Source organism: Chiloscyllium punctatum, chromosome 8, assembly GCF_047496795.1.
Source record: "Chiloscyllium punctatum isolate Juve2018m chromosome 8, sChiPun1.3, whole genome shotgun sequence".
NCBI lineage: Eukaryota > Metazoa > Chordata > Chondrichthyes > Orectolobiformes > Hemiscylliidae > Chiloscyllium > Chiloscyllium punctatum.
The window spans coordinates 119,306,720-119,332,839 of NC_092746.1; the positions used below are offsets into that span (position 1 = coordinate 119,306,720).

The following is a 26,120-nucleotide window of genomic DNA, read 5'->3' on the forward strand; positions in this document are numbered from 1 at the left end:
TGTGAAATTTAAAGAGAATGCTTTTCTGAAATTCACTGCTGGACTGAGCTTTGTAAACTATGCTTTGATGAAGGTTTGCAGTTAGCTTATCTCTGTTTGAATTCTGTAAGTATTTAACTCAACCTTGCGATAGTCGGAGAGCACAAAGCTAGTCTCTCAAAACTACCATTTGTGCAACAACAGGTGAAGTTCTTAGGTCACTTAGTATCTGAACAAGGGAAGGCCATTGGTCAAGACAGAGTTCAAGCAATTCAGCAAATTCCAATGCCTCACACAAAGAAACAATTACCATCTTTTTTGGGCATGTGCTCCTACTGTAGAATGTTTATCCCACATTACACAACCTTTGAGACGTCCCTAAGTGACATAGCCCATGGCAAAGGGTTGCAGAACCAGAGTCCGTTGCAGTGGACCCCAGAGGCCGAGAGTGCTTTTGTTGAATTAAAAAAGGCGCTCCAAACTACACCTACACTGGGGATTCCGAATCCAAACCAGCCTTTTGTACAAATGGTAGATGAGATGCGTGACTGCATGACATCTGTGCTGTTGCAGGATCATGGGGGAAGATTGAGGCCGGTAGTTTATTTCTCAGCTAAAGTAGACCCCGTAGTGGCAGGATTGCCTAAATGTCTGCAAGCAGTGGCTGCAGCTGAAAAAGCTGTTGTAGCGTCCAGGGATATAGTTGGCTACAGTGGATTAACCCTTCTGGTCCCACATGCAGTATCCTTACTGCTTTCTGAGCAAAAGACCGCACACATGTCGGCAGCACGTTGGCTCCGATATAATACTGTGCTCTTGGAGATGCCTAACATTACAATAAAGCGATGTAACATCCTTAACCCTGCTAGCCTTCTCCCCACAGAAGGAGATGGAGACCCACACGATTGTGTCGCTGTAACTAATGAAATTTGCAGCTCTAGACCAGACTTGCAGGATTCACCACTTCAGAATCCAGATATGGAGTTATTTGTGGACAGGTCAGCATTCAGGGGCAAGGCGACAGGCCAGAATTGTGTTGGGTATGCTGCAGTGACTACCTATGAGATAGTCAAAGCAGGATCACTCCCTTCTCATCTGTCAGCGCCAGCAGTGGAGCTGATTGCCTTGACTGAGGCATGTAAATTAGCTAAGGGAAGGATAGTGAATATTTTACACTAACAGCAGATATGCATTTGGGGTTGTACACAATTTTGGAACCCTGTGGAAACACAGGGGCTTCTTGACCTCCACCGGAAAGCCCATCACACACCGTGGCCTGATTTCTGACCTCCTGGAAGCAGTGCTGTTGCCTAAGTCAATTGCTGTGTGTAAATGTGAAGCCTGAACAAAAAATAATGATTTTATTTCCCAAGGCAATGCAAGGCCAGACACAGCAGCAAGAACAGTAGCCCAGCAGCCGCCAAGTGAGCAGATTGACATGTGTATGACAAAAATTTGTACCCCAACAGCAGACGTACGGGAGTTACAGTCACAGGCCACACCGGAAGGAAAGTGTGAGTGGACGGAAGCAGGACGCAGTGTGAGGGAAGGAGTATGGTGTGGCCCCAATGGTAAACCCTGTCTACCACCATCATTATTTCCATTCTATGCCAAACTGACACACGGTAAGGACCATGTGTCAAAAGGGGGGATGTACGACAGTATTTCGGCACACTGGTACACAAAGGGATTTACTCATTACTCCCAGAAATATTGTAAGCGTTGTGTTATCTGTGCCACTAATAATATGGGGAGGGGAATACAGATGAGTCAGGCAGCACACCCCCAACCCCAAAAACCTTTTGAACATTCACAGATGGATTTCATTGAACTAACGTGAAGGGAAAAGGTATTGTCTGGTAATAGTTGATACGTTTTCCAAATGGGTGGAAGCGTTCCCCATGTCTAAACAGGATGCCAGTGCAGTAGCCAAAGCCTTGCTAACTGAGATAATTCCGAGGTGGGGCATCCCTAACAGGCTTGGTAGTCACAATGGGACACTATTTGTCAAAAATGCCCTACAGCAGATCAGTGATTACTTGGTAATAAATATGAAACAAGACTGTGTCTACCACCCAGCAGGTGGTGGAGCAGTGGAAAGAGAAAATGCTACCCTAAAAAATAAATTGACAAAATGTTGTGAGGAACTAGGGGTGATATAGACAAAGGCACTTCCAATTGTGCTAATGTATATGAGATCGAGGAGGAGAGGAAGAGCTAATCTTAGCCCGTTTGAGATTTTGTTTGGTAGGCCGCCCAACACAGGAATTGGCCCAGGACCTAAGATAGGACAGATAATAGGCCTGTGAGGATGAGATATTGTGTTACTGTATAAAATTCTCCACACTTTTATCTCAAATGCAAAATCAAGTGAAAGCAGCTCTACCCCAACCAGCCGAAGGGAAGCTGCACGATCTAGAACCGGGAGACTGGATAGTGGGTGAAAGACTTCAGGAGGAAAAACTGGAAGGCGAAGAGGTGGCTGGGACCATTTCAAGTGCTCCTTACAACACAGACAGCAGTTAAGATCGCAGAAGGAGCCACGTGGATGCACGCCAGCCATTGCAAACCTGTAGCTGGGCCTGAGGAGACATTGGACAGCACCGGAACCAATTCAGTGCAATTAGTGATTACAAGTCTCATACAAATATGGGGCTGCCCCAGCTCACACTTTTAGCAAGCGCCCTGGTAGGACTATTCGTAAGGGCAGGAGCATTGTGCCCTTCCATGGCATTGACGAGTGTGACGTGTGAACATGGGATGTGTACAGGGCATACCAGAGCAAGTGACAATACCACCACAAAGCTGTGTTTCGGGTCGGTGGTGTCTGAGGAAAGGCCCGGTGTTTTCCGAAACATTTTCTGTTGTATAGCTATTCTGGCTCTGTATTTCTTTGTTGTGCTAAAGTTGTCCTTGTTGTCATAAAATAACAAAAAGGGGGAAAATGTAATGGAAAATTATCCATTTAATGTGAAATTAATTATCCATTTACTGTGAAATTTAAAGAGAATGCTTTTCTTAAATTCAATGCTGTGCTGAGCTGTGTAAACAATGCTTTGATGAAGGTTTGCAGTTAGCTTATCTCTGTTTGAAATCTGTAAGCATTCAACTCAACCTTGTGATAGTCGAACTCAGCGAAAGCTGAAGAACTGTTATATCTAGGACCAGGGGATGAGAGGATAACAACTTGAGTTTCCCCCAGTATTTGCCCTTGAGAGTGTGATAAGGAACGCTATAAGGCAGGCATCTGTACAATGTTTCAGTACTCTTTGCATTGAGGCATGTGACTTAGTGTAATGAGTCAAAATCCTGCAGGATTTTTAATAAAGATCCTTTCTTTGCTCTTGCTAATAATTGAGTCAAGTCAATTTAATTTCCATGACAGGGTACTAAAAGGTGGTTATGACAGTTAGTTGGTAGCTGTAAGTGGACATGAAGACTGAAGAGCTGATTGCAATTTGGGAGCTGTGAAAAGTTTTTTTTCCCCTGACAGTTTTTGACCAATCAGTCCAAATTCAGTGCTGAATTTACGACTGCAACCAAAATTAAAGGATACAAGGCTTCACTGAAGATAGTAACTGCCCATTGTTCTTAATGAGATATCTGACGATCATAAACTAAATATTGATTCTTTCTTTAAACAATGTAAGTTTTAATAAAGTATCAATGGATTTCCAGTCCATTGTTAAGTATTTGCTTTCCATCGTCCTTTTGTATAGCTTTATGTGTTCTTAAGTGGTGGTATAAAGATCAACTTAAAGTTCAAGCCAACTTTGGGATGCTCAAACTTGAGTCCATGGCCTGCCAGTAGCAGTCAAGTGGAATTGACCAAGGTTTAGACACAAGCATCAATGCAAGTGTATGGATGGTGGTTTCATCACAACTAATATAGCTGAAAGATTTATGGGACTGGTTATTTCCTCTAAATTCAGCAGTTCTGGACAAATCCTATCGAACGCTTATGTTGTTCTAGAAGATTATGTTGTTCTAATTTCAACCAGTTATAGCTGGACAGCAGCAACTGCAAATGCTTGAGGGATTTGCAAAAAGATAAAATCATAATTTTATATTTAAGTTGCTACCAGAATGTGAGGCAGTGTTGGGTCAGTGAGAAGCAATTTGGGTAAATGTTACTTGACGCAAGTGACGATGTTGGCAGCAGAGAGTTGGATGAACTGATGTTTGAGGCAGATGGAAGTTGAGAATTGAAGATTGAAGAGCTTTGTCTGAAGGAAACAAAAACATGGATGCGGTAATCTGTAACAAGTACAATGAGACAGAGAAATTATTGAGATGTAAAGATGGATGTTGACTGCGTTGGGACAGGTGGGGTTTATGGTTAGAAGCTCAGATCATGGTCGGACGTGCCATCAGTTCAACCACGAACCCGTCAAATTACCAAGTTGTACAGCCAGTGGACGTAGAGAGAGACAAGACCATGGAGGAAATGGAAACCAAGGATGAAAATGAAAGAAAGAATAAGTATTTCAGTTAGCTTACTGAGCTTGAAGGTTTGCTTTCAGATGTTTTGTCAACAATATACGTAAGATCATCAGTGAGAGTTTCTGGTGAAGCGCTGGTGGTATGTCCTGCCTCTTTATTTATAGATCTTGGTTTCTTAAGGTGTGTGATGTCATTTCTGGTTCCTTTTTAGATCCTATCTCCCTTCACCTTCACCAGACACTCTCACTGATGACGTTACCTGGTTTGGTGATGAAACATTTGAAAATTTAGATTAGATTAGATTAGATTATTTACAGTGTGGAAACAGGCCCTTCGGCCCAACAAGTCCACACCGCCCCACCGAAGCGTAACCCACCCATACCCCTACATCTACATCTACCCCTACCCCTACCTAACACTACGGGCAATTTAGCATGGCCAATTCACCTAACCTTCTCATCTTTGGACTGGGGGAGGAAACCGGAGCACCCGGAGGAAACCCACGCAGACACGGGGAGAACATGCAAACTCCACACAGTCAGTCGCCTGAGGCGGGAATTGAACCCGGGTCTCTGGCGCTGTGAGGCAGCAGTGCTAACCACTGTGCCACCGTGCCGCCCAAAACCTTCAAGCTCAGCAAGGACACTTGCAGACTTATCATTAACCCGCCAACAAATTTTCTCAAAAATTTCAAGCAAAGATGTTTGCTAGTTAAACAGAAGAATCAATAATCAAAGCAAGGCTGAGTAAGGAATTATAAATAGAATTACTGTGGAGTTCATCTTAATGTCAAAGGGATCATGAAGATTTAAGCAGAATGGCAGAGTTTATTATGGGCATGAAGGTGAGTTGGTGGAGAGGATTGTGAGGATTATTGTGGAGATCTCTGGATTATGACTAGGTTCATGAAGAAGATTGTTTGGTAATGAATAAGATATTGAACTGGTTGGGAAGTAAATAGGCTGAGTGACATCAGAGAGGGCTCATGGATAACTGAGTCAACTGTCTGGAGTGCAGAAACTATGAGTTCAGATTGTGGTGCTGGAAAAGCACAGCAGGTGAGGCAGCAGCCAAGGAGCAGGGGAATTGACGTTTCGGGCAAAAGCCCTTCATCAGGAACTTCCAGCACCACACTCTCGACTCTGATCTCCAGCATCTGCAGTCCTCACTTTCTCCCGGCAGGAGCTACGATCCTGGAATGCCAAGTTTATTTCTGACCTTACTGTAGCGCTACAACTTCCCTTTAAACAAGATGTACACTGCTTGCAGGATTGTGTGTCCAGAGCATTGAATATCAAGTCAAAAACCCTTATGCACAATTGACAGACGAGAAAAATGCAAGGGAGATTGCTAGTCAGTTGCGTGTTGGAAAGCCTTGGCTATTGCTATCTAATGTTCCAGACCACAACATATATATCGCCATAGCAACTCGTAGTTCCCAAGTGAACTCTTAAAAACTGTCCAAAGCAGGTAACAGCAATAAACATGGGAACAAAGTATAAGTAGGAACCAACCTTTCACCCAGATCCTGTGAAAGGTGATGAGTCAGTGCCTCATTATACACAGTTATGTTTGCTGAGACTGGGGCTGGTCTGTAAAGCAAATTATCTTTTAACACCATGGAACAGCGATACCTTGTTGCAATAACTAACTTGGTGGCTTTATTTGCAAGAGGGCGGAGCTCTGCCAAACACACCTCAAACACAGCTCCGAGTCACTATCCAGGTAAGTGTTCGTGCTGGGAAATGAGTGTGAAGAATTAAAAGTGGCCCACATCCTAAGTTTCGACAGCAGACCTAACAAAACAAGTTCCTGAAGAATTGTCACAGAAGACCTTTCGGAAAGGCCAGATTGTGGCAAAAATGGAACAACCAGGAATTGTCCAGAATAAGGAACTGCCCCTTCCTAAAGTCACACTCTGTGTAAAAAAGTTGCTCCTCATGTCCTTTCTCCTCTCACCTTAAACATATGCCCCCTAATCTAGGAATCTCCCACCCTAGGGGAAAAGCATCTGCCATTCACCCTATCAATGTCCCTCATGATTTTATAAACCTCTATAATGTCACCCCTCAATCTCTTACGGTCTAGTGAAAATAGTCCCAGCCTATCCTGCCTCTCCTTATAACTCAAACCCTCCATTCCTGGCAATATCCTGGTAAATCTTTTATATAAACCCTCTCTAGTTTAATAATATCCTCCCTATAACAGGGTGACCAGAACTGGACACAGTCTCCAGAAGAGGCCTCACTGACATCCTGTACAACCTCAACATGACGTTCGAACTCCTATACTCAATGGTCTGAACAACAAAGACAAGTGTGCTAAATGCCTTGTCAACCACCATGTCTCCATGTGACACAAACTCAAAGAATTATATACCTGAGCCCCTAGGTCTCTCTGTTATACAACACCATCCAGGGCCCTACCATAAATTGTATAAGTCCAGCCCTTGTTTGTTTTACCAAAGTACCATATCTTGCATTTATCTAAATTAAAATTTTATCTGCCACTCCTCAGCCCCTTGACCTAAGTGATCAAGATCTTTTTGTAATTTTAGATAACCTTCTTCTCAATATGTATGTATTTAAAAAAAATCTATGCCTGTGTTATCCCTACACTGTGTTGCCCCTACACTGTGTTATCCCTACACTGTATTGTCCCTATACTGTGTTATCCCTACACTGTGTTATCCCTACACTGTATTGTCCCTACATTGTATTGTCCCTACGCTGTCTTATCCCTACACTGTGTCATCCCTACACTGTGTTATCCCTACACTGTGTTGTCCCTATACTGTGTTATCCTTACACTGTGTTATCCCTACACTATATTGTCCCTACACTGTATTGTCCCTACGCTGTCTTATCCCTACACTGTGTTATCCCTACACTGTGTTATCCCTACACTGTATTGTCTCTACACTGTATTGTCCCTACGCTGTCTTATCCCTACACTGTGTTATCCCTACACTGTGTTGTCCCTACACTGTGTTGTCCCTACACTGTGTTATCCCTACACTATATTGTCCCTACACTGTGTTGTCCCTACACTGTGTTATCCCTACACTATATTGTCCTTACACTGTATTATCCCTACACTGTGTTATTCCTACACTGTGTTGTCCCTACACTGTGTTATCCCTACACTATATTGTCCTTACACTGTATTATCCCTACACTGTGTTATTCCTACACTGTGTTGTCGCTACACTGTGTTATCCCTACACTATATTGTCCTTACACTGTATTATCCCTACACTGTGTTATCCCTACACTGTATTGTCCCTACACTGTATTGTCCCTACGCTGTCTTATCCCTACACTGTGTCATCCCTACACTGTGTTATCCCTACACTGTATTGTCCCTATACTGTGTTATCCCTACACTGTGTTATCCCTACACTGTATTGTCCCTACATTGTATTGTCCCTACGCTGTCTTATCCCTACACTGTGTCATCCCTACACTGTGTTATCCCTACACTGTGTTGTCCCTATACTGTGTTATCCTTACACTGTGTTATCCCTACACTATATTGTCCCTACACTGTATTGTCCCTACGCTGTCTTATCCCTACACTGTGTTATCCCTACACTGTGTTATCCCTACACTGTATTGTCTCTACACTGTATTGTCCCTACGCTGTCTTATCCCTACACTGTGTTATCCCTACACTGTGTTGTCCCTACACTGTGTTGTCCCTACACTGTGTTATCCCTACACTATATTGTCCCTACACTGTGTTGTCCCTACACTGTGTTATCCCTACACTATATTGTCCTTACACTGTATTATCCCTACACTGTGTTATTCCTACACTGTGTTGTCCCTACACTGTGTTATCCCTACACTATATTGTCCTTACACTGTATTATCCCTACACTGTGTTATTCCTACACTGTGTTGTCGCTACACTGTGTTATCCCTACACTATATTGTCCTTACACTGTATTATCCCTACACTGTGTTATCCCTACACTGTATTGTCCCTACACTGTATTGTCCCTACACTGTCTTATCCCTACACTGTCTTATCCCTACACTGTGTTATCCCTACACTGTGTTGTCCCTACAATGTGTTATCCATACACTGTGTTATCCATACACTGTGTTGTCCCTACAATGTGTTATCCATACACTGTGTTGTCCCTACACTATGTTGTCATTACACTGTGTTATCCCTACACTGTGTTGTCCCTACACTGTGTTGTTCCTACACTGTGTTATCCCTACACTGTATTGTCCCTACACTGTATTATCCCTACACTGTGTTATTCCTACACTGTGTTATCCCTACACTGTATTGTCCCTACACTGTCTTATCCCTACACTGTGTTATCCCTACACTGTGTTGTCCCTACAATGTGTTATCCATACATTGTGTTATCCATACACTGTGTTGTCCCTACAATGTGTTATCCATACACTGTGTTATCCATACACTGTGTTGTCCCTACAATGTGTTATCCCTACACTGTGTTGTCCCTACACTGTGTTATCCCTACACTGTGTTGTCCCTACACTGTGTTATCCCTACACTGTGTTATCCCTACACTGTGTTATTCCTACACTGTGTTATTCCTACACTGTGTTATCCCTATACTGTGGTGTCCCTACACTGTGTTATCCCTACACTATATTGTCCCTACACTGTATTATCCCTACACTGTGTTATCCCTACACTGTGTTATTCCTACACTGTGTTATCCCTACACTGTATTGTCCCTACACTGTATTATCCCTACACTGTGTTATTCCTACACTGTGTTATCCCTACACTGTATTGTCCCTACACTGTATTGTCCCTACACTGTCTTATCCCTACACTGTGTTATCCCTACACTGTGTTGTCCCTACAATGTGTTATCCATACACTGTGTTATCCATACACTGTGTTGTCCCTACACTGTGTTATCCCTACACTGTGTTATCCCTACACTGTGTTATCCCTACACTGTGTTGTCCCTACAATGTGTTATCCCTACACTGTGTTGTCCCTACACTGTGTTATCCCTACACTGTGTTGTCCCTACACTGTGTTATCCATACACTGTGTTATCCATACACTGTGTTGTCCCTACAATGTGTTATCCATACACTGTGTTATCCATACACTGTGTTGTCCCTACAATGTGTTATCCCTACACTGTGTTGTCCCTACACTGTGTTATCCCTACACCGTGTTGTCCCTACACTGTGTTGTCATTACACTGTGTTATCCCTACACTATATTGTCCCTACACTGTATTATCCCTACACTGTGTTATTCCTACACTGTGTTATCCATACACTGTATTGTCCCAACACTGTGTTATCCCTACACTGTGTTATCCCTATACTGTGGTGTCCCTACAATGTGTTATCCCTACACTGTGTTGTCCCTACACTGTGTTATCCCTATACTGTGGTGTCCCAACACTGTGTTATCCCTACACTGTGTTATCCCTACACTGTGTTGTCCCTACACTGTTATCCCTACACTGTATTGTCCCTACACTGTTGATAGCCGCCCCGCTTTGAAATGGAGGTGGCTATCTGTCAATGAGTTGGAAGCTGTTGTTGTAACAGCTGCTCCATTATGAATGCTTGTCTGGTTTTCAAATGTATAGTTCAGCAGATGATCTAAGCATTGTTGAAATGTTTACAAGCCTATGATATCAGAACATGTCTATGATGTGCTTTTGTGTTTGTTTAGAAGCCTGTGAGGCACTTGAAGGATTACAAATTTCCTTCCTTGGATTCTTTTGTCCCTTGTAGTATGTTTCTATTCAGGGTTTTATTTAGATTGGTAGAGGTTTAATGTTCTGTCAATAAGTTTCAAATCGTCCCCATTGATATTGCAAGGCTCCTGAGTAGTGCACTCTGAGTGAAAGACCGTGGAGGATACAGGGGATGGGGCTGGTTGTGATGATGACGTTGTCATGGAGCAATATGGATGATCTGAGGACGGACATGGAGAATGCATAGGGGCATAAAACATACTGATTCAACTTGTCCTAAAATTTAGCTGTAGCCAGTAATAATAATTTTATTGCCTGGGCAATTCGGGGTGGGCAGTAAATGATTGGAAGTGGCAGGACAGGTACAGAGTAGTTAATAAAGCATACAGTGTCATTGGCTTTATTAATAGGGGCATATGTACAACAGCAAGGCGGTGATGGTGAACTTATGCAAGTCACTTGTTAGACATTAGTTGGAGTATTTTATACAGTTTTTGACAGCACATTATCGGAAGATGTGAACACGTTGGAGAGAGTGCGGAAGCAATTTACAAAAATGGTTCCAGGAATGAGGAACTTTGGTTGTGAAGGTATACTGAAGAAGTTGGGTCTGTTCTCCCTGGAGAGAAAGAGGCTGAGAGAAGGTTACAAAAGGTTTGCAAAAGCATCAGCGGGTGGGACAGAAGGGAGAAGCTGGTCCTGCTCGTAAAAGAGAGGGCTTAAATTTAAAATGGTGTACAAACGAAGCAAGGGTGATGTAAGGAAAAAAAGGTATTATTCAGCGAGGAATTGGAAAATGGAGTACACTGCCTGGAAATGTAGTGGAGGTAGGTTCAACTGGGGCATTCAGGATGGGCATTGGATGATGCTTTGGACAGAAATAGTGGGCAGGGATATGAGGAAAAGGAGGAAATTGTCTCAAAGTAATGATCCCTATTTGAAGATCTGGTGCAGGGATGATGGGCCAAGTGGCCTCCTTTTGCATGGTAACAAGTCAGTGAAATGAATGGTGCTACATTAAAACCTCAGGATCTACCTGTGAAACCCCATGAAAGAAGAGCCAACCTTCAGGAGGGCAACAACACATTTGCTTCTGAGGAGAGGCTGAACAGGCTGGGGCTGTTTTCCCTGGAGTCTGAGGGGTGACCTTATAGGGGTTTACAAAATTATGGGGAGCATGGATAGGATAATTAGACAAAGTCTTTTCCCTGGGGTCGGGGAGTACAGAACTAGAGGGCATAGGTTTAGGGTGAGAGGGGAAAGATGTAAGAGAGGCCTACGGTGCAACCTTTTCACACAGAGGGTGGTATGTGTATGGAATGAGCTGCCAGAGGAAGTGGTGGAGGCTGGTATAATTGCAACATTTAAGAGGCATTTGGATGGGTATATGAATAGGAAGGGTTTGGAGGGATATAGGCCGGGTGCTGGCAGGTGGGACTAGAGTGGGTTGAGATATCTGGTCGGCATGGAGGGGTTGGACCAAAGGATCTGTTTCCATGCTGTACATCTCTATAACTCTATGACTCTATGACTCAAGTGACAATGGAATGCTAAATGAAGGTGAGACACATTGGAGCGGAAACTTTGACTCTATTTCCCGGTCCACAGATGCTGCCAGACCCGCTGAGTTCCTCCAGCTGTCTCTCTGTGTTTGTTCACGCTGAATGAAGAATCTGGATGTGTGATGGTTGGCATTTTTCAAGAAACAGTTCAGGTGCATCAGTGGCAGATGGCATTGCACGACTGTCAATATGTGTTTGTGATGTGCCACAGTGACTGGTGCAGCACTTTATAATAGTAGGAAACCTACATGAGGTGTTAAAAGAAGCAATTGAAAGAGATAAGACATTATTGGCACAAAAGGAGAGATTATAAGGATCCAGTCATAAGCTAAATATCTATTACACATAAGGACACTATGTTTAGAAATCATAGAACCCCTACAGTGTGGAAGCAGGCTATTCGGCCCATTGATTCCACACCAATCCTCTGAAGAACATCCCACCGTATCCATGTAACCTTGTATTTTCTCATGGCTAATCCACTTAGCTGCTCATCCCTGGATATTTTGGGCAATCCACCTAACCTGCACACCTTTGGACTGTGGGAGGACAACCACACAGACAGGGAGAATGTGCAATCTGTCTGAGCCTGGAACTGAACCAAGGTCTCTGGCGCTGTGAGGCAGCAGTGCCTACCATTGATCTTGCATAGAGACAATTATAGATTTCAGAATGTATCAAAGGCAAATGTCAGAATGCAGCATCCAGTACTTAGAGATTTGTCAATTCTTTTCCCACCCTAGTCTCCTAGTAAATCAGTTCTGATAAAACAGACAGGGTTTAGTCTTGAAGGATTTGTTTTCTGAAATTCTGGGGCACACAGGAGAGTTCAGCCACTCCAGACTTCGCTGTGTTTCAGTTAACAGATTGTCACCAGCCTCTGACCGTGTTTGTAGCAGATGTGCTTTGCAAATCTCTTGTGAAGTTGTTTTGGCATTGGATCAGTCAGTCTTGATTATTGATGGTCCCAGACCTCAAACTTATTTTCAATAGATTGTGCATTTGTTTTGTTGATATCCCGCGCCGGAGGCTGAGGGGTAACCTTATAGACGTTTACAAAATTATGAGGGGCATGGATAGAGTAAATAGACAAAGTCTTTTCCCTGAGGTCGGGGAGTCCAGAACTAGAGGGCATAGGTTTAGGGTGAGAGAGGAAAGATATAAAAGAGACCTAAGGGCCAACTCTTTCACACAGAGGGTGGTATGTGTATGGAATGAGCTGCCAGAGGAAATGGTGGAGGCTAGTACAGTTACAACATTTAAAAGGCATCTGGATGGGTATATGAATAGGAAGGGTTTAGAAGGATATGGGCCAAGATTGGGTTGGGACATCTGGTCGGCATGGACGGGTTGGACCGAAGGGTCTGTTTCCATGCTGTATATCTCTATGACTCTATGACTCTATACTTTTAAATATGCAGTCAATATGGTTGTGACCAGACCATCACAATCCCCAATTGGCCAAGACATCTTAAGTATTCTGTCATTTGACTCCCGTAAGTTTTGACAAAGCAGCAACTACACATCATTAGACATAACTAATGGGTTGAGTAGCATTTTGGGACTCAGTTAGGGACATGCATGGGGCTCTGTTGATATCAGGGCATGATAGTGGCTTGAAGAGTTCAAATCTTGCAGCAGCTGATGGGAAAAAAAATTGAGTCTTTTCTAAAGGAAGCATCTGAAATTCAAAGCTGATCTGAGAAGTGTGTGAGTCAGTTTGAAGACAGTTCAAACAGACACCAAATTCTGGGCATTGCCAGTGAAGGAAGGAAATGGAGTTATGATGATTTGCAAATGAAAATTTGTGGGCGGCACGGTGGCACAGTGGTTAGCACTGCTGCCTCACAGCGCCTGAGACCCGGGTTCAATTCCCGCCTCAGGCGACTGACTGTGTGGAGTTTGCACGTTCTCCCCGTGTCTGCGTGGGTTTCCTCCGGGTGCTCCGGTTTCCTCCCACAGTCCAAAGATGTGCAGGCCAGGTGAATTGGCCATGCTAAATTGCCCATAGTGTTAGGTAAGGGGTAAATGTAGATGTAGGGGTATGGGTGGGTTACGCTTCGGCGGGACGGTGTGGACTTGTTGGGCCGAAGGGCCTGTTTCCACACTGTAAGTAATCTAAAAAATTTATTCAGCAGTTCCTCTTTCCACAGGCTCCCCGTCTGCAAATATTTTCTGGGCAGGGGAAGGTTCGGAAAAAGCAAGAATGTTGTTGCCTATATAACCCGGGCATATAGAACCTGCCTCACAGACCCAGGGACCCAAGTTCAATTCCACCCTCAGGCGACTGTCTGTGTGGAGTTTGCACATTCTCCCCGTGTCTGCATGGGTTTCCTCCAGGTGCTCCAGTTTCCTCCCACAGTCCAAAGGGTAGGGTGGATTAGCCACGGGAAATGGACGGTGATGGGGATTGGGTGGGAAGCTGTTCAGAGGGTTGGTGTGGGGCTGAATTGCCTGCTTCCACGTTGTGGAGTTTCTATGAATCTATGATTGAAATGAGAGACGAGCTGTGGTGCAATCAGGAATTGGAAGAGTTGCTGCATGGTTTGAGAACAAGTAACTTAATACTCATTGTGAACACTGTTTGCACAGCTGTGGGTAACAGCTGAAGGGTTGTGTACAAATGGAGTTTTGGATGGCAGCAAGTAATAGATTGGTTTGAGGATTAGTAACCATTCACCAATGATAAATTTCTCATGCCTGTTAACTCTTGTGTAGAAGAAAGTGAGGACTGCAGATGCTGGAGATCAGATTAGATTAGATTAGATTCCCTACAGTGTGGAAACAGGCCCTTCAGCCCAACCAGTCCACACCAACCCTCCGAAGAGTAACCTAACCAGACCCACTTCCCTCTGACTAATGCACCTAACACGATGGGTAATTTAGCATGGCCAATATACCTAATCTGCACATCTTTGAACTGTGGGAGGAAACTGGAGCACCCAGAGGAAACCCACACAGACACGGGGAGAATGTGCAAACTCCACACAGACAGTTGTCCAAGGCTGGAATCAAACCTGGCACCCTGGTGCTGTGAGGCAGCAGTGCTAACCACTGAGCTCTTGAGAGTGTGGTACTGGAAAAGCACAGCAGGTCAGGCAGCATCCGAGGAGCAGGAGAATCGATGTTTTGGGCATTAGCCCTTCATCAGGAATGAGGGGGTAGAGAGGGCTCGCAAGGTTTATCCCTGAAATGTTGATTCTTCTGCTACTCGGATGTTGCCTGACCTGCTGTGCTTTTCCAGCACCATGCTATTATGTTAACTATTATGTGATTGGTTCTCAGGCCACTGAACAGCTTGGGTCTATGAACAAGATACAGAAAACCTCATCTAAAAGAAGTGATACTGGAAATGAAACATCAACTCTGTTTCTCTCCCCACAGATGCTGCTAGACAGGCTGTGTTTCTCCAGAACTTTCTACCACATTACAGACAGAAGCTGTTCAGATCACCAGCCACTGCAGAAAAATAATTGGCTAATCCAAGCCCAAAGGAAATCAGTTTAGCAGTTGTTGTAAAACTGTGACTTTTATTCATGAACCAGCCACCCTGTGCCTCTTACAAACCAATGGAAGCATCAAGGAAAAGGAAGATTTAGAAGCAGTGAACTGACTGGCACAAGAACCATCTGAACAAATCCTGTGACCAAAGACTACTGAATTGCTTTCCTAAGTTTTCCTCCATCCATCACACCTATCTTTTAGTTTTTCCAGTCTATAGTCGGTGTGCATGTGCGTGTGTGCATAAAGGGAGATTTAAAATGCATAGAGGTTTTAATTAGTAGAGCAGTATGCTGATGGTTTATAACTGTTTACCTGTGGGATGATGCTGCTCCTTTAACATGATTATGTTGTCCTTTTTTCAAAAGGGGTTATAAAACCCCTGATTTGCCTGGGGTTAAGGACCTGCTAAAGGCTAACAGATACTGCCTAAGGCAACAATTGGGGAAAAGACTTTCAGGATTTTTTTTAGAAAGCAGTTTTACAATGAAAGGGGAGTGGCCACTTCTCCCAGTTCAGGGATTTTTCTAGATTGGTTTAATTTAAGTTAGGGATCTAGAGAAGCTGCTGCATTGGAAAGAGATTCCATGGCTTTAGCAAATGACCCCTGGCTGATCATCTCTGATTCTCTCTGACATTTCTCTTCTAGAAGAACCTGCGTTTGCTAAGGGGTGTATTTATGGGATATTGCAGGAAATCCGAATGGCTCCTTTGTTAAGTTGCGGGGTATATAAGTTAGGGATGGCATAGTGGCTCAGTGATTAGCACTGCTGCCTCACAGCACCAGGGACTTAGGTCAATTCCAGCCTTGTGTGACTGTGTGGAGTTTGCACATTCTCCTCGAGTCTGCATGGGTTTCCTCTGGGTGCTCTGGTTTCCCCCCCACAGTCCAAAGATGTGCAGGTTAGGTGAATTGGTCATGCTAAATTGCCCATAGTGTTCAGGGACGTGTAGGTTAGGTACATTGGGCAGAGTAAATGTAGGATAACAGGGTAGGGGAATGGGTCTGGGTGGGTTACTCTTCAGAGGATCGGTGTGGACTTGTTGGACTGAAGGGCCTGTTTCCACACTGTATGTAGTGATTCTATGATATCATGCCGGTTAGGTTTTTAAATTGTTGCAATTCTAAATTCTGTTTTCTTTTGGTTGTGCATCCTTTGGTGGTGTGTTACTAAATCCTGTTTTACTTGAAGCCAAGTGGTTTAGGCAGCTGCGTCCCTCCTGGGATATCCATCTTACATCTGCCTGAAACAACTAGAAAAGTTAGGGTCTGGGCTACCTTCTTATAATGTTTAGAGGGGGTCGGGTCTGGCCTGGTCCATTACACCTGTATCTACAGTCTAATTACTTGCAAAAATAGATTTCTTTGCATACATACACCTGGTCCAATAAGTAAACAGTGCAATCTTGATATACTTATAACAGTCTTTAACGTTTGGGATTAATGTGGGAATGGGAACCTTGATTCCCAAACCAGCAAGTCGTTACAAAAGCGTAATTTCTAAATCCAACTACATTTGAGGTCCAAATGACCTTCTACTGTCTGTGGTTAAAAAAAACCGCGATGTCATTGCCAAAAAGCAAAAGATCTGTGAGAAAGTGACCTGACTGTATCCTTGTGGTTTGGGCTCTTTATTCCACATTGATTCTGTCTTGCCCCTGCATTTCACCCACAATATTTCTGCAGTTGTCTGTCTTGTGTGTTCTATTTGAGAATCAATATAGATTAAAGTATAGATTACCAGTGATCAACAAGCTGCTTTACCCCTTCGAATAAGTTTGCGTACATTAAATAGGTCTTTTAAGTTTATTAATAAAACATAATAGTTTCTTTTTGTCCTAGATGGCAGTCAAAGTCAGACAAATTAACCATCTTGCTCATTCAATTGGTCCTTTATACATTTACGGTGGCTAATGAAGCATTGGGATTGGTTGTCCGTGTACTGATCTTATCACATGCAAAATGACACTCAAAAAATAATCACTGGGACACGGCTGATATAGAGGTATCACTGCTTGTTGACATGGTAGCATGATGGTTCAATGGTTAGCACTGCTGCCTCACAGCACCAGGGACCTGGGTCAATTCCAGCCTCGGGTGACTGTCTGTGTGGAGTTGGTGCATTCTCCCCGTGTCTGCGTGGGTTTCCTCTGGGTGCTCCGGTTTCCTCCCACAGTTCAAAGATGTGCAGGTTAGGGTGGATTGGCTATGCTAAATTGCCCAGGGATGTGTGGATTAGAAGTAGGGAATGCAGGGTTACAGGATTGGAGTGGGTGCTCTTTGAAAGGTCGGTGCGGGCTGAATGGCCTGCTTCCACATTGTAGGGATACTATGGCTGATTCCTGAGTATAACACACTTGCATTGCAATGCTTATTTATCAATTGACTGAGCAATTGTTGTCTGATATTTATTTACCATGCTCCTTTGGCCTGTTGTTCCCAATGAAATACTTGCTGTTCCTCAGGAGTTGTATTGCTCCGGCATTTGTTGCCCAATGCAACTTACCTCTTGAGCTGAGCGTGTTAATTGATCCATTTGAGAGAGCCAGTTAATGGTGAAACACATTGCTGTGGGTCTGGTGTCACATGTAGGTCAGGCTGAGTAAAGACGGATTTCCTTCCAGAAAGGACATGAATGAAGCCAGTGATTCTGTATAATAATCAGTGATATTTAACAAGGCCACCTTCACTGAGACAGACACTCGATTCTAGATTTATTAATTGAGCATAAATTCCACCAATACATGTGGTGGAGTATGAATATGAACATTCTCGAGATAACAAGGTTTTTTAAAAAAAGTGACTTCTCAGCTCAGACAATGCATTTAAGATGTGAGGTTAGATTCTGTCTGTATCCCAATCTTGAGTCAGACTGGTTCTATTTCCACTGGAGGAATTTATAAACTGGTATATGGATTGACTGTCTGCAGATTCTGCTTTTTGAGTGAAAATAGAATGTATCTGCAAATAAAACTCTGCAAATGGAAATTCACCTCATAGACTTATATGTGTTTGTGTGTGCATGTGAGGGAGAGCGAGAGAGAGCAAGAGAGAGAGAGAGAGAGTGTGTGTGTGTGTGTGCATGTGAGGGAGAGAGAGAGAGAGCAAGAGAGAGAGAGAGAGAGAGAGTGTGTGTGTGTGTGTGCATGTGAGGGAGAGCGAGAGAGAGAGAGAGAGAGAGAGAGAGAGTGTGTGTGTGTGTGTGTGTGTGTGTGTGCATGTGAGGGAGAGCGAGAGAGAGCAAGAGAGAGAGAGAGAGTGTGTGTGTGTGCATGTGAGGGAGAGCGAGAGAGAGCAAGAGAGAGAGAGAGAGAGTGTGTGTGTGTGTGTGCATGTGAGGGAGAGCGAGAGAGAGAGAGAGAGAGTGTGTGTGTGTGCGTGTGTGTGCGCGTGTGAGGGAGAGCGAGAGAGAGCAAGAGAGAGAGCAAGAGAGAGAGTGTGTGTGTGCTTGGTAGAGCATGTGTGACACAATCAGAGGCAGATTTTACAAATTTTATAATTTTACAAATTTATAAAACATTTTATAAATTCCTATTTTGTATCTAGAACCTGTCTGACTCAAGATTAACTCTATCCTCACATCTCTAATGCATTGTCTGAGCTGAGATGTCACCTTTTCTCATAAAACCTTGTTATCTCGAGAATGTGACTTAAAAGAAGTTCTGGGATTTACATATTAATGACCAGAAACCTGCCACCCATTCTAAAGGATGAGGGACTTAACAGCAATCTAGGTTTGTTCAATATCTCGTTTTAATTGCATGACACTGTAATCTTTTGCTATAAATTCTGTCTTATGATCCTGCCCCAAGCTTAACCTAATGAAGGAGCAGCACTCTGAAAGCTAGTCCTTCCAATTAAACCTGTTGGACTATAACCTGGTGTTGTGTGATTTTTGTCCACCCCAGTCCAACCTCCTCATCATGGTTTTAGAAGAGTCAACTCATGGTTCTTTTGCTGAATATAAGAAAGTGCGGCAGGTACAGCGGTGTATGGAATGAGCTACCAGAGGAAGTGGTGGAGACTGGTACAATTACAACAGTTAAAAGGCACCTGGATGGGTATATGAGTAGGAAGGGTTTGGAGGGATATGGGTCAAATGCTGGCAAATGAGACTAGGATTTAGGATATCTGGTCGGCATGGACGAGTTGGACCGAAGGATCTGTTTCTGTGCTGTATAGCTCTATGACTCTTACTATGGGAATGAGTGGGGGGCATATGGGGTATAGCAAGTAGATAGAGTGACAGAAGGTGACACAGCAGTTAGGAGTGTGCATGGAGGATCGCAGGTTGGTATCAGGAGTATGAAAGGCATGAGATGGTACAACAGCAGAGGTTGACTTTGAGTCTTGAGGGGCCATGGAGGTGGATGGCAGCATAGATTGGTAGGAATGGGGACATGGGGAAGGTTGTAGGATGGGGGGATATGGCAGTACAGGCATGAGAACTGGAGAATCGGATTTTGTAAAACGTATTTCAAAAAAGGGCTGGGTCTTGGAGACAGGCCTTGCACAAAGCCTCTTTTGGGTTCATGGTTGCTTTGCTCAGTCCCTGGAGAGCCGCAGGACAACGTAACAAAGGCCTGACCATCCAGAGTTCTGTCTTCCTGATTGTGGAGACCAGGAAGTGACCTAACTCAAGCTTCAATTAATTCCAATCAGAAAGCAGCCTGCTCTCTGTGAGGAAACAAATTGAGTGGAAAAGAAGACACATTGGGTCAGTGGAAAAAAAGTACATTTAATTCACAAACTGTTTTGCATTTCAAAACAAGCATTTAAACAATGTTTTGCATTACACAGGCCAACTGTACACAATGAAATATTTAATAAAAAACAAAGTCTGACTGTACATATTACCTCATAGCAGAGCTTCTTTCATCCTTCAGCTGAGGTACCAGCTTAAAGAACTTCAATAGATTTGTTTAAGTATCATTTTCCTTTCACAAAACTATGTTGTCTCTGCCTGGTTACTTTGAATTTTTCTGTGACCTACTATAACATCATGATTCTGAACAGAGATAATTAACTTCAAAAAGGACATTGACAAATTGGTGGAGCGGGCGGAGAGGTGGCAGATGAGATTCAATGTTGAGAAGTGTGAGGTGATACACTTGGGTCGTAAGGACATGGAAAGACAATATAAAATAGGGAATACAATTGTAATGGGGTGCAGGAGCCAAACGAGGTGGGTGTATATGTGCACAGATCATTGACAGTGACAAGGCAATGTGGAGAGGGCAGTTAACAAAGCATAAGGTATTCCTGGAGAAAGTGAGGACTGCAGATGCTGGAGACCAGAGTTGAGAGTGTGGTGCCGGAAAAGCACAGCAAGTCAGGCAGCATCCGATGAGCAGGAGAATCGATGTTTCGGGCATAACCTGGCTTTATTAAAAGAGCATGGAATACAAGAGCAAGGAGGTGATGTTGAACTTGTACAAGACACTTGTCAGACCTCAGCTGGAGTGTTCTGTAGAGCTGTGGGCACCGCATTAAAGGGAAGATGTGAACACATTGGAGAGAGTGCACAGCGATTTACATGAATGGTTCCAGGAATGAGAACCATCAGTCATGAGGATAGATTGAAGATATTGGGACTGTTCTCCTTGGAGAGAAGGTGGCTGAGAGGAAACAAGAGAGGTTTTCAAAATCCTGAGCAGGCTGGAGAGAGTTGACAGTGAGAAGCTGTTCCAACTTGGTTACAGAAACAACAATGAGAGGGTGTAAAGTGACGTGCAAAAGAAGCAAGAGTGATGCGAGATAATACTTCTTTAACTCAGCAAGTAGTTAGGGGCTGGAATGCATTGCCTGGAAATGTGGTGGAGGCAGGTTCAATTGAAGCATTCAAGGGGGCATTGGAGATTTTTTGGACAGAAATGGTGTGCAGAGATATGGGGAAAAGACAGGAATTTGGGATTAGGCAATAGAACCAGTGCAGATACAACAGGCTGAATTGCATCCTTCTACACATTCTGTGATTTGAAGGGTTTCTCTTCTCCTTGTGGGGGGGGGGGGGGGGGGCGCGAAGAGAGGGAAGAGGCAGTTCATAACCAAGGCTGAATGCACTTCCTAAGGCATCCCTGCACTTGGAAGTCCGAACCAAGTTAGCCTTGCACAGTGACCCTGTTGATCGAATACTCTGAGCAGTCACCTCCCTATAACTCTGGAGATGATCAGCATACTAGCCCTTGACACTGGGATCACGTTTAAATTTATGTTCCTATCTAAAGTAAGAATTCTCCTCTTTCTGCTTGTTTGGACCAGGGACCCATCCCAGTTCCCAGAGGTAATAGCACAGCATCATAGCCACTCCTGACTTGCTTGGCAAATTCCCGAGAGACGCAATGGCTTTACAGGCACAGACAGCTTAACAGGGGAACAGAGGCAGTGTATCCCACAGGAGGACCCCCTTTCTCACACACCTGCCCCTTTATAGCACATAAAAGTTCGCAATCATTTTGCAAAGTGACACAATTAGATTGACTAAACAGCTCTCAACCATGAGGAGATGCCAGGTGTTTGCTGCAGTGGCTGACCTATTTCTCACGTCTCTTTGAAAAGCAAATAGTGGGAAACTTCCTTTTCGAACCATCACTTCTCAACCAAGTCTCTGCTAATTGGTCAGGAGCTTGCTGACATCTTCCACACAGAGCAACAGCTCAGTTTGATGAGGGCACCCCAAGGGTCTAAGAGGTTGGTAGCAAAGTCAACAACTCCAGAGGGCCACCATGGCTGCCGTAGGGAAAGGGAGTTACTCTGGAGTGGGTCACCATGTTGAGGCAATATGATGTGCTCACTATTACATTTAGCTGACTGAAGTTACCATCGTTCTGAAGAGTGTGCGATTTCAATTTGAGGTGGTTACCAGCAGAATTCTGAAGATGCAGTAAGCTACCACTGGTGTCAGATTTAGGATGCTCTGCTCTCCAGTAAATTTGGATTGAATCACAATCTTCTGTAATGGACAGACACTAATTGTTGAACTTGCTTCGCTCAGTTGGCTGGATGGTTGGTTTACAATGCCATCACCTCCTGCACTGTGAGAGTGCCATGACGGAACTCTCTTTCTCAACTCTCCCCTTGCCTGAGAGGTGGTGACCCTCAGAAGAAACCACCAATAGATTCCTCTGCGATAAGGGAGCAGGGTTATGGTGACTTTACATTTTTTAAATGAGGAACTCTAGCTTTTACCATGAGTGGTCATGGCATCGAAAGAAAATACATTCACTGCAAGTCAAATTAACATGACAATTATACACAGCCGTAGATAATGATACTTATTTACAATAAAGTGATTTTGAGTTGATCCACTGTGAAATTACACTTCTACACCAAGACTGATGAAAGACAGCATGGACGGAGGACACCAAAATATTATTATGACGGTACACTGTTCTGAAGTCACTAGACTCGAAATGTTAACTCTGTTTCTCTCCTCACCTGCTGAGTTTTTTTTTAGCAATTTATGCTCTGCTACCGAAGTGTTAGCAGGGTTTGCTCATTGAGATAGTATTGATGTGAGAAGACTCAAAACACAAAAAACAATCCTCAATGTATTCACTCGCTTTCACATTTGGAATGCTATTAAGTTGATTTTAGCCATGTCCTGATGATACCATTGCAATCATGCCCAACAAGACAAGGGGTGTTCACCACATGGAACAGTTCTGCATTGCAGACACCACCATCAGTAAGAAGTAACCCATCCTTTTTTAAATTCAGTAACAGGATGTGAGTGTCGCTGATTGGACCATCATTTATTGTCCTACCCTGGTGGGAGGGACTTTGGCTCAGTGGTTAGCACTGCTCTCTCACAGCGAACACCCCGGTTTGATTCCACCCTTGTGTGGCTGCCTGAGTAGAGCTTGCACATTCTCCCTGTGCATGTGGGGTTCCTCCAGGTGCTCTGGTTTCCTCCCACAGTCCAAAGATGTGCAGGTCAGGTGGATTGGCCATGCTAAATTGCCCCAATGTGTCCAGGGATGTGCAGGCTAGGTGGGTTAGCCATAAGAAATGCAGGGTTATAGGGATAGGATAGGGGAGTGGGTCTGGGGGATGCTCTTTGGAGGGACTGAATGGCCTGCTTCCACAGTGTAGGGATTCTATGATTCTAATTGCTCAAAGGGATCTGGAGTCATATGTAGAGCAGACCAGGTAAACTTGGTACATTTCATTCTTCAAAAGGACATTTGTGAACCAGATGAGTTCTCTCTCCCACAACTGTTTCATCTTTAGATTCTTAATTTCAGTTCCATACAAGCTGCCATGGTGGGATTTGAACCCACATCCCCAGAACATTAACTAGGGCTCTGTGTGCTTAGACTAGCAATAATACCACACAGCCATTTCCACCCTCTGGAAGCAGATATACAGGTTACAAGTCTGATTAAAGAGCTTAGTCAGTGATACCAGAATATCGATACAGTGGCAGAATAAAACTGCTGCTTCGCTTGGACTCTGACCTCAGAACAGTGAGTGAAATCTTTTCATTCATTGGCCATGCTTCTGGTACTTTTCTGTGCGACTCTAAAGAAAGTATTGATGTTTGCATTATGACAGCACTGAGCTTAGTTAAATGCACACGAGTCAGAGGTGAGTTGCATCTCCATAATTAAAAAAAAGTGATAAGATACACCCTGACGGCACAGCTTCCGTGTTATCAACAGCTGTTTACACACAGCAAGCTGAGAATAGAACCATCTGATCTTCTGTGACGTTGGTCGAGGGACATGTATTGGCCAAAGATAGCTCTCCCGTCAAAAAGTGTAGCACTGGAAAAGCACAGCTTTGACAAAGGGTCAGTTAGACTTGAAACGTCAGGTCTTTTCTCTCCTTACAGATGCTGCCAAACCTGCTGAGATTTTCCAGCATTTTCTCTTTTGGTCCCAGAGTTGACAGCATTAACCAGACCCTTTCTCAAGGTCAAATGTTGACCCATTCAGCAATTCTTACTTCCCAAGAACAAAAGGCTATTGAAAAATCAAAAACATTACCATCATAAATTGAGTGTGCGTGTTAGAAGAAAAATCTGCTCTTTATAAAGTTTCATTGACTGAAGTAACTTAAATTTTCCAAAACTGTAATGGACTGTGTGGAGTTTGCACTTTCTCCCAGTCTCTATGTGGGCTTCCTCCGGGTGCTCTGGTTTCCACCCACAGTCCAAAGATGTATAGGTTAGGTGGATTGGCAATGTGAATTTGCCCATAGTGTCCAGGGATGGGCAGGCTGAATGGATTAGCCATAGGGAATGCTAAGGGAGGAATGGGATGCTCTTCAGAGGGTCAGTGTGATCTCAATGGGCCAAATAGACTGCTTCCAGACCGTAGTGATTCTAAGATTCTATAATACTCTGATGGGAAATTAGCCCAACTTCATTTTGCAGGCCCTCCTCTGGGACACCCTGTACAATGGCATCAACTTGTGGAAAAACAGATTGATCAAAATGGAAAGAATTTCACAAGAAGAAAGCTGGAACCTTGTCTTTTGCTTCAAGAAGAGGTATCTTAAACCTGGGTGACACACAACTTGTTATGTGAAAAGGACTGTATAATTACAAAATAATTCTTAGGTCTAAAGGGATTAAAAGGGTATGGGGAGATAGTGGGTTGGACGATCAGCCATGATCATACAGATCATATCCTCCTGCTCCTATTTTCTATGCATCTATATAAAAATTCCTTTAGTTGTTTTACAGGAGCATTAGAAAGCAAATTATAACTCAATGCTCCATAATGGGAGATCAGGAATGTTGACTGAAAGCTCTGTCAAAGAGGTAGGTTTTAATGAGTGGTGGATAAAAGAAACATGAGGTATACTGGCAGTCAGGTTGTAGGATGGAGATTTGAGCATTGAGTTCCGAGAAAACTGAGCAACTATATAATAATTTACCTTTGTCCATTTGTCAATCATTGAAACTTTTGAGATTTGGTTTCCTGCAACGACCACTGCCTGCAAAGCCAATCTTGCCCCAGCTGAAGATGGCCACCCCATCTTTTCTTTTTAAAAAGCAGGGCAATTCTTAGCCATGAAATTCCGATCAATTCCCACCTCGTGGGAGGATGTGCTTCACTTCCCCAGGAACATAAGCTTTCACATCAACTCAGCATTATGAAGCTTTGCGTGCATCGTTTCTTTTTGTTAGATTCCTCTTCGGGATTGCGTGTAATTTAATGTTCAACCAAACCCTGGAAGGGGAGATGCCTCATGCTATGCAATGGAAGACTCGGCTTGAAAGCTCGACGATCTGGTCTTGGGACTGCACTTGGTGAGCATCGAGATCTGGGTGGTGCAGTTGGTGCCATTGCTGCCCATGGACGGATGGTGGTACTTCAGGTCCCCTCCTACATACCTGTCAGTACGCCATCGCCTCCATTTCCTCTTCAGCTCTGACTGGACCTACACACAGGTGACAACATCAATGAGAAGACCATCAAATAGAGGAGCAGGTATCTCTGGCTATTTGGCCCACTGAGTCATGATTGATTTGGTAATCCTCAATTCCACTTTCCCGCCTTTTCCCCATAATCTTCACTTCGTTTCCTGACTAAAAATCTGTCTACCTCAGCTTTTAACTTACTTAACAACCCAGCCACACCAGATCTCTGTGGTAAAGAATTCCACAGATTCCACAGCGTGGAGGAGAGAGACCCCTGAGACAATGGCAGCAAAGGTAGACCCAGCGACAAAAGATGGCACCTCAGGATTGGCAACTTGGTTGTTGGCTTGGTCCAGTGCTGACGGCGGCAAAGCAATGGAGGGACGGCACCATGACACCATCACCTCAGCGACAGTCACCAGCAATTGGTGTGCCTGGTACAGGTGGTGGTGAAGGTGACTTGGCCCTACTGCGAATCCTCTTGTAAGGATGCCTGCCTTGAAGAAGTTTTCCTCCTCTCTCTACAAGAATCTCAGGGAGTCC

The 26,120-nt window shown here is 43.9% G+C and overlaps 2 protein-coding genes across 2 annotated transcripts in view; one reads left to right on the forward strand and one right to left on the reverse strand.

Annotated features, from left to right (window-relative positions):
• Positions 1-16,181, forward strand: part of sec22c (SEC22 homolog C, vesicle trafficking protein) — a 117,733-nt gene extending 101,552 nt beyond the window's left edge. The window contains exon 7 of the mRNA XM_072576355.1: positions 15,088-16,181. Within this exon, the coding sequence (XP_072432456.1) occupies positions 15,088-15,210 (123 nt within the window). The 3' untranslated portion in view covers positions 15,211-16,181. The remainder of the gene's footprint in view (positions 1-15,087) is intronic.
• Positions 16,182-21,215: 5,034 nt separating this feature from the next.
• Positions 21,216-26,120, reverse strand: part of LOC140480853 (vasoactive intestinal polypeptide receptor-like) — a 96,878-nt gene continuing 91,973 nt past the window's right edge. The window contains exon 13 of the mRNA XM_072576358.1: positions 21,216-25,597. Within this exon, the coding sequence (XP_072432459.1) occupies positions 25,409-25,597 (189 nt within the window). The 3' untranslated portion in view covers positions 21,216-25,408. The remainder of the gene's footprint in view (positions 25,598-26,120) is intronic.